At 52.4% G+C, this 8,703-nt stretch overlaps 1 protein-coding gene across 1 annotated transcript; it reads right to left on the bottom strand.

Annotated features, from left to right (window-relative positions):
* Positions 1–441: 441 nt before the first annotated feature.
* LOC137146028 (SCAN domain-containing protein 3-like) lies at positions 442–3,001 on the bottom strand (the record flags this gene model as incomplete). The annotated part of the gene is made up of 3 exons (XM_067537094.1): positions 2,698–3,001; positions 2,301–2,545; positions 442–1,554 (listed from the first exon to the last, which is right to left on the bottom strand). Coding segments are annotated over exons 1-3 (1,662 nt in total), but the record flags the coding sequence as incomplete, so codon positions are not given.
* Between the last annotated feature and the right edge of the window lie 5,702 nt (positions 3,002–8,703).

Below are 8,703 nucleotides of genomic sequence, written 5' to 3'. Positions count from 1 at the left end.
GGATATCTTCACTTGTTCAGGCGCGCTTACCTCCTGGGTGAAGGTCATACATGCTTCTCGGGCCCTCCATGGTTTTAATAAGTTAATGTGGTAGATCTGCTCTTGCTTCCGGCGCCCTGGTTGCCGTACTTTATAGTTGGTCTCTCCCACAGGCTCGACCACCTCATAGGGCCCCTGCCACTGGGCCAACAGTTTGCTCTCAGCGGTAGGTACGAGGATCATCACCTGGTCTCCTGGCTGGAATCGTCGAACCATGGCGTGGCGATTATAGTGGACCTGTTGGGCCCTCTGGGCTTTCTCTAAATGTTCCCGCACAATGGGGGTCACTCGGGCTATCCGATCCCTCATCTGGAGTACATGATCAATAACATTCCTTCCCGGGGTGGGCTCCTCCTCCCAGGTTTCTCTGGCTATGTCCAAGATGCCCCGGGGGTGACGCCCGTACAGTAGTTCGAAGGGGGAGAACCCCGTGGAGGCCTGGGGAACCTCGCGAATGGCGAACATAAGGTACGGCAACAGGGTATCCCAGTCCTTGCCATCTCGGCTCACCACCTTCTTGATCATGGCCTTGAGAGTCCTATTAAACCTCTCCACCAGACCATCCGTCTGGGGGTGATAGACGGAGGTCCGTAGGGCCCGCACCCGTAGGAGAGTGCACAAGTCCTTCATTAGCTTCGACATAAATGGGGTCCCTTGATCCGTTAGTATCTCTTTGGGCAGCCCCACCCGGGCGAAAATCTTCACTAACTCTGTTGCGATCGCTTTAGAAGTGGTATTCCGCAAGGGAACGGCTTCTGGATACCTGGTAGCATAATCGAGGACAACGAGTATGTGTTGGTGCCCCCTGGCTGTTTTCTCCAAGGGCCCCACTAGGTCCATAGCAATACGCTCGAATGGGATTTCAATGATGGGTAGGGGCACTAAAGGGGCCCGCAAATGAGGCTGGGGGCTGTGTAATTGGCATTCGGGGCAGGTGGCGCAATAGCGCCGAACTTCCTCGTGTATACCTGGCCAAAAGAACCTCCTCAGGATTCGGGCCAGGGTCTTTTCTACACCCAAGTGCCCCCCAAAGAGGTGGCTGTGGGCTAAGCTCAGCACGGCATTTTGATGCTTCCGCGGCACCAGGAGCTGTAACACCCGCTCCCCGCTTATCTCCGTGGCCCTATACAGCAGGTCCCCCTTTACCAGAAAGTAGGGCCCCGGGCCTCGAGCTCTTCCCTCCACTGGGACTCCATCGATCTCGGCCACTTCTGTCCTGGCGTTGACATATCTTGGGTCACCGGCCTGGTCTCGACCGAAGTTCTCTCGCACTGTTCCTAGTTGTCCCAGCTCCAAGGGACCGGTTTCTACCCCAGCTTCCGGTTCTGTGCGACTCGGCTCAGTGTCCGCTTCAGGGCCTTCTTCGCTCTGGGCTGTTTCTCTAGCTGTCGCCCGGGTCTGTCTGCCTACCATGGCGGGCTTTAGCCCCTGGGCCAGGATTCTTGTGCCCAAAGCCTTAGCCGTCCTCCTTTCGGCCCGGGTCTTTCGGCCCTTCCCTGGGGCTAGAAATAGATCCTGGGCGATCTCAGAGAACATCGGGGGGTGGTCCTCACAGGGGAGGGCCCGCCCGGGGGTTTCAGGTTCCTCCCCTCCCCCGGGCCCCTCTGGGGGAAGGAGGGTCCCAAAGCCCGGAAAGTCTCTTCCTATAAGAACTGGGTATGGGAGCCTAGGGACCACTCCTGCTGTCACTCTGGTGACACCCCCTGAACTTCAATGTTCACTGGGATGGTGGGGTAGTAGCTTACGGACCCATGGACACATGTCACCCCCGTGCGTTTAGCTTGTGCTAATTGGCTGTGCTTCACCAATCTTCCCGAGATGAGCGTAATGGCACTCCCAGAATCCACCAGTGCCAGGGTCTTGACTCCGTTCAGCTTCACCGGCCTCGTGTATCTGTGGGGGGTTAGGGCAACCCCTACGAGGTGGATTAGGCTACAGGAGTCCGGCCAGGTTCCCAGGTTGCACTGCATGGGTTCTTCGGTGTTGGGACATTGGGCAGCTATGTGTCCCCACTCCCCACACGCATAGCAGCGGTAGGGGGCTCTAGACACCCCTTTGTTCTTTGGGCTAGGGGGTCTAGCTCTGTCCTCCTTGCCTGCATCACCCCGTCCCTTGGTGGCCTCCGGTGGGCCCTCAGTCCCCTTCGCTTTCCACCTGGTCCCTGCCGGGTTCTCGGGCGTCCGGACCCCCAGAACTGGGGCGGGTCGTCTGACCCGGGGCAAGTCCCCTCCGACTGGCCGGGTGAGACCCCTGGCCGTTACCTGCCTCTCTACTAGTGCAACCAAGTCGTCATAAGATGAGGGGTCATTCTGCCCTACCCAAGCGCGGAGGTCGGCCGGCAGCCCCCTCATATACCGGTCGATAACCAGGATCTCCAGGACCTTCTCCGGCCGGTGGACCTCTGGTTGCAGCCACTTCTGGGCGAGGTGGACGAGGTCAAATAGTTGCGACCGCAGAGCCTTGCCCTCCTGGAATTTCCAGTCGTGGTACCTCTGGGCCCGCACGGCTGTCGTTACCCCGACCGAGCCAGGATTTCTGCTTTTAACTGGGCATAGTCCGCCGCCGCCGCCGCGGGTAGGTCATAATAGGCCTTCTGGGCTTCTCCACTCAGGAAGGGGGCGAGAATACCAGCCCACTGAGCCTGGGGCCAAGCCTCACGTGCGGCAACCCGCTCAAAAGTAAGGAGGTACGCCTCCAAATCGTCCTCCCCAGTCATCTTCTGCAGATAGCCGGTGGCACGTAGTGTTCGCGCCCCATCCGGCCCTGGGGTTTGAGAGGCCAGGGTCCTCAGCTGGGCCACTACTTCTCGCAAAAGGGCCCGGTCCTGGTTGGCCTGGCTGATCAACAACTGATTAGTCTCTTGCTGAAGCCGCAGTGATTCTTGCTGGGTGGCCATCTGGGCCCGGGTGGCCTCCTGCTGGGCCGCCGTGGCTTGTATGAGTGCCTTTACCACGTCATCCATTGTGGTGAGGAGGGGAAGAAAGGAAAAGTCCCCCACCCTCCTGGGGTTTTTTTTTTTTTTTTTTTTTTTCTCTCTCCTTCTCCCTCTCTCTAGCCGCTGCGCATGCTGAATCCCACTTCTGACACCAGTGTGGCAGGGTGTGCCTGTCCTGCCCTGTGGATCCTGCGCTTCAGCGGCTGTGCCAGTGGTGCGGCGGGGAGGGGAGTGCAGGGGGAGGGGGGACCCGGTCCCGCCCTCTTCCCCGGGCCCCCGACCCAGGGACCCTGTAAGGAGTGGTCTCACCCTGCTTAGTCCTGGAGACCTACTACCTTCCCTGGGCCGCCTGTCCGTGGCCCCCCCGGCCTGTAGACTGCTCCCTCGTACCGGCGTGAAGGGTTGTGGTGTCTTCCCCGGCTGGAGCCTCTCTGTCTCGGTATGGTAGCGGCCGTGGATGATAGTCCCAAGCCCTGCAGCTATAGTGGCGGCAGGGCAGGGCAGGGCAGCTCCTCTCCGCTCCGCTCCGCTTTGCTTCACTTCACTCCTCTTCGCTCTGCTTTGCTTGCTTTGCTTTGCTCTGCCTCCTCTCCTCTGGCTGTTAACTCCCTTTCAGCCTCCTTGGCCTGCCTGAAATGGAGGCTTTTAACTGCCGGGGCAGCTTCTTTGATAGGCTCCAGGTGGCCTAATTGGCCCAACTGTCTTCAATTAGCCCCAGCTGGGTTACCCAGGGAAGAGGGCTTTATGGAGCCTGGGGCTAATATACATGCCTTCCAGTACCCTTTCATAGCCCTGCGGTCTGGCCCTGTCACAGTACTTAAGTAATACATCACCAGGACCAGATGGTATTCACCCGAGTTCTGAAAGAACGCAAGTATGAGATTGCAGAACTACTAACTGTGGTATGTTACCTATCACTTAAATCAGCTTCTGTACTGGGTGACTGGAGAATAGCTAATGTGACCCCAATTTTTAAAAAAGGCTTAAGAGGCAATCTTGGCAATTACAGGCTGGTAAGCCTAATTTCAGTAGTAAGAAAATTGATCAAAACTATACTAAAGAACAGACTTATCAGACACATAGATGAAAATGATTTGTTGGGGGAGAATCAACACAGCTTTTGTAAAGGAAAATCATGTCTCATCTATCAGAATTCTCTGAGGGGGTCAACAAACGTGTGGACAAGGGTGATCCAGTGGATATAGTATTTGGATGTTAAGAAAGACTTTGCAAAATCCCTCACCAAAGGCTTTTGAGCAAAATAAATAGTCATGGGATAAAAGAGAAGGTCCTCTCCTGGATCACTAACAGGTTAAAAGGCAGGAAACAAAGGGTAGGAATAAATGGTCAGCTTTCAGAATGGAGAGAGGTCAATAGTGATGTTCTCCAGGTATCCATACTGGGACCAGGCTGGGGGAGTGAGGCCGCCCCATCCAAGCCGGTGCCGGGCTGTGGGGCTGGAGCGGCAGGTAAGTCGGGGGAGGAGGGGAAGAGGATTCGCCGGGCCAGCCCTTCAGCACAGGCGAGGGGCACAGGAGGGTGAGGGGCAGCTGCTCCCGCTTCTGCTCTTGCGCCCCTGCCCGATGTTAAGGGCCAATCCAGCGACCCCAACCCCAGGCCCAGGGGTAAGGCCACCCCATCCGAGCTGGCACTGGGCTGCAGGGCTGGAGTAGCGGGTAAGTGTGGGGCGGGGAGGCATCGGGCTGGCCCTTCAAGATGGGTGGGAGGTGGGGGGGGCACAGGAGGCTCTGATGGGCACCCCTCAGTGCCTCCCCCCTGCGCATTGAGAAGGGCTGGCCCAGCCCCCCTCCCCAGGCTGGGGGGGTGAGGCTGCCCCACCAAAGCTGGTGGTGCTGGGCTGCAGAGCTGCAGCAGGAGAGGCAGGCGCCGCATGCCAGGTAAGTGTGGGGAAGGGGGGGGTGGCGAAGCCAAGCCTGCATTTCCACCCCACCCTGTACCTCATCCTCCCCCCCCCCCACAGGTACAGACCCCTCCTCTCTGGGGCAGCTGGGGGACGGTGCCGAGTCCCTTCTTGGTGTGCAGGGGGGGGAGCATGCGGGTTGGGAGGGCGCAAATGTAGGCTTGGCCTCTGGGCACCGGAGACTCTCCGAACGCCACTGATTCCATGGTATGCTCACACCTCAAATACTGGGTGCAGTTCTGGTCACCCCAACTCAAAAAAACATATATGGGAATTGGAACTCTTACAGAGACGGGCAAAAAAAACGACTAGGGGTATGGAACAGCTTCCATGTGAGGAGAGACTAAAAGGACTAGGAGAGCTCAGCTATGAAAAGAGATGACTAAGGGGGGATATGATAGAGGTCTATAAAATCATGAATGGCATGGAGAAAGTGAATAAGGAAGTGTTATTTATTCCTTCACATAGAACAAGAACCAGGGGTCACCCAATTAAATTAGTAGGCAGCAGGTATAAAACAAACATAAGGAAGTACTTCTTCACACAATGCACAGTCAGCTTGTGGAACTTGTTGCCATGGGATGCTGTAAAGGCCAAAACTATAACAGGGTTCAAAAAATAATTAGATGCCCAGGGATGCAATCCCATGGTCTGGGTTTCCTTAGCCTCTGATGGTGAAAAGCTGGGAGTGGATGACCAGGGATGGATCACTCAATAATTGCTTGTTCTGTTCATTCCCTGTGAAGCATCTGGCATTGGCCACTGTAAGAAGATAAGATAATGGGGTAGATGGACCATGGTCTGACCCAGTATGTCCCTTCTTCTGCTGTGCTCAGAGTTGCAACACCTAACTGATTTAGGAACCTAAATCTCATTTTCAAAAGTAATTTAGGCACTTAGGAACCAAAAGTCCATTGACACTTAATAAGGTATATGTTAGCCACAGATGTCAGTACACCACTGTCTGAGTCCACTACTTCAATCCAGATTCTGCCCCCTCCAGCTCTGGAACCCCATGGATTCCACTGAGAATGCAGAGATGAGAATCTGGCTGCATGGCTAGTATTTAAAACAAGAGACCTGGGTTATATTCTGGCTCTGCTGCTAACCTGCTGTGTGACATCAGGCAAGTCACTTCAGTGCTCTGTGCCTCTGTTTCCCCTATATGCCTCTGGCTACTTAAGATTGTAATCTTTTCAGGGCAGCATCTGTCTCTCCGTTGGTCTGCGTACAGCACCTTGACCAATATTGATCAGGATCTCTAGGAGCTACTGTAATCATAGAATCACAGAGAATCATAGAAAATTAAGGTTGGAAGGGAACTCAAGCGGTCATCTAGTCCAAACTCCTGCTCAAAGCAGGACAAACCCCAAGTAAATCATCTCAGCCAGGGCTTTGTCAAGCCAGGCCGTTAAGACCTCTAAGGATGGAGATTCCACCACCTCCCTAGGTAACCCATTCCAGTGCTTCACTGTCCTCCTAATGAAAAAGCTTTTCCTAATATCCAACCTAAGCCTCCCCCACTGCAACTTGAGACCATTGCTCCTTGTTCTGTCATCTGCCACCACTGAGAACAGCCTAGCTCCATCCTCCCTGGAACCCCCTTTCAGGTAGTTGAAGGTCGCTGTCAAATCCCCCCCCTCACTCTTCTCTTCTGCAGACTAAACAAGCCTAGTTTCTTCAGTATCTCCTCATAAGTCATGTTCTCCAGCCACCTAATCATTTTCGTTGCCCTCCACTGGACTGTCTCCAATTTATCCACATCCTTTCAGTAGTGGTGGGCCCAAAACTGGACACTATACTCCAAATGCAGTCTCGCCAGTGCCAAATAGAGGGGAATAATCACTTCCCTCTTTCTGCTGGCAATGCTCCTACTAATGCAGCCCAATATGTCATTAGGCTTCTTGGCAATAAGGGCACACTTTTGACTCATATCCAGCTTCTTGTCCACTGTAATTCCCAGGACCTTTTCTGCAGAACTGCTGCCTAGACAGTCAGTCCCTAGTCTGTAGCAGTGCATGAGATTCTTCCATCCTAAATTCAGGACTCTGCACTTCTCCTTGTTGAAGCTCATCAGATTTCTTTTGGACCAATCCTCTAATTTGTCTAGGTCACTCTGTATCCTATCCCTACCCTCCAGCCTATCTACCAGTCCCAGGGATGAATAGTGCCAGATTACCTTTCCTAAGACCCTTCAAGTCTGGGCAAAGGCCCAGAGGCTTACTTTAACGTGTGAGCCATATTTCCTAGTGATTGATTGCTTCCTCAATAAATTAGGAAAATGCTTCTCCACTGGAACCAATGACTTACTGAGAAGCCCTTAAAGCAGTAAATCCACTCCCCTGTCATTTTCTGGACAGTAATGGTATTGCTGTAGTCATGGAGATATACGGGGTTGCCCTTTCCATAGATGACATCCTCCTTTAAAGCAGAAGTTACAATTGCTAAAGCAGCAGTTTGTGGATGTGATGGGAAAAGAGTTTCTCATTCATAATTATCCATGATTATTGAGCATTGCCAGCATTCCAGAGCTTGGGAAATGATAGAGACCTCCATTGGTAATGCAGCCTGCGTTGGACTGAGCTTCACGAGGAGCTGGGTAACCCGCCCTCTGCAGCTTCTTTGGAAATCCTAGGTGTTAGCAACAGGTGTTTCTGAAACACTCTGTTTTTCCCATGATGAGAGAACTGGAAACAAAAATAGCCAGGATGATGCAGCTACTATTGTATTTGGAGAATGAGGTACCATTTAGATTGGAGTAGGGACTGTCTTTTTGTTCTTTGTCTGCACAGCATTTAGAACAATGGGGTCCTGGTCCATGACTAGGGATCCTAGGCACTACCGTAAAACCAGGAATAAATAACAAAGTAGGGCATCAGACGGATGCCGGATGCAGAGATTGAGGACACCTGAAATATTGTCATCACCATATCAGCAAAAGGGATGAAACAAACAAACAAAGAACTCATTATCAACAAAATTGCAAAGCATGAAAAAAAATGGATTTATTCCCCTGGTGTTTCCTGCCGGGAAAAAACTTACCTGGCCAGATCCTGCACTGGTGTAAATCAGCTAATATAAATGGATCTATACTCAATCGCACCAGCTGAGGGATAAGGCCCATTGTTATCATTCCTAGTGTGGTAGCACCTGCAGTCCCCAGTCAGGACTGAGCTCCTGTTACACTAGACATTCAACAAGCACATAGGAAAACACGGTGCCTGCAGCTAAAATTTTTAAAGCTATGATGAGGACACCCTTTTTTCATTTTCACCAGCATGAGGAAGCTATTTTCCCTTGGAAAAAACAGGCCAAAATAATCTTGTCATCACTAAAAATGGAAATATACAGTGGAAGTAATACACTTTTAATCACCCTTATGTACAGGAATTAAATCTAAATGACTTTTAGTTCTCATGAAGGATGTTGGCCTACCTAACAGCTCTGTCAAATGAAACCCTCTAATTTCTCCCACTTCCCACTCTGGATGAGGTACAGAATGAGGCCTTTCATTACAAGCTTCTGGGCATTCCTCTGCCAATTTCCCTCTAGCATGACCTGAAGGGATTCCCTCTAATACCTCCAATTCCATGCTCATTCAATCCAAACATGTTCACTCAGATTGTTAATTATGATGTCAGTATTAAAGCCATGGGATCTAACACAATGGGAACTTGACCGAGGTCACTAGTTCATTCCATTGCTCAACGAAACAGCCAAAGGTACTTCCATCTTTCCTGCCCTACTGATTTGGGCAGGATTTGAACCAAGACCTACAGTAGAAGTGAAAAGCACCAGAGTCCATTAT

The sequence above is a fragment of the Emydura macquarii genome, unplaced genomic scaffold, assembly GCF_026122565.2.
Source record: "Emydura macquarii macquarii isolate MOO-44397 ecotype Brisbane River unplaced genomic scaffold, CSIRO-AGI_Emac_v2 contig_3692, whole genome shotgun sequence".
NCBI classification, from domain to species: domain Eukaryota; kingdom Metazoa; phylum Chordata; order Testudines; family Chelidae; genus Emydura; species Emydura macquarii.
The sequence above is the reverse complement of the archived record's forward strand: the minus strand, read 5'-3'. Positions and strand labels throughout refer to the sequence as shown.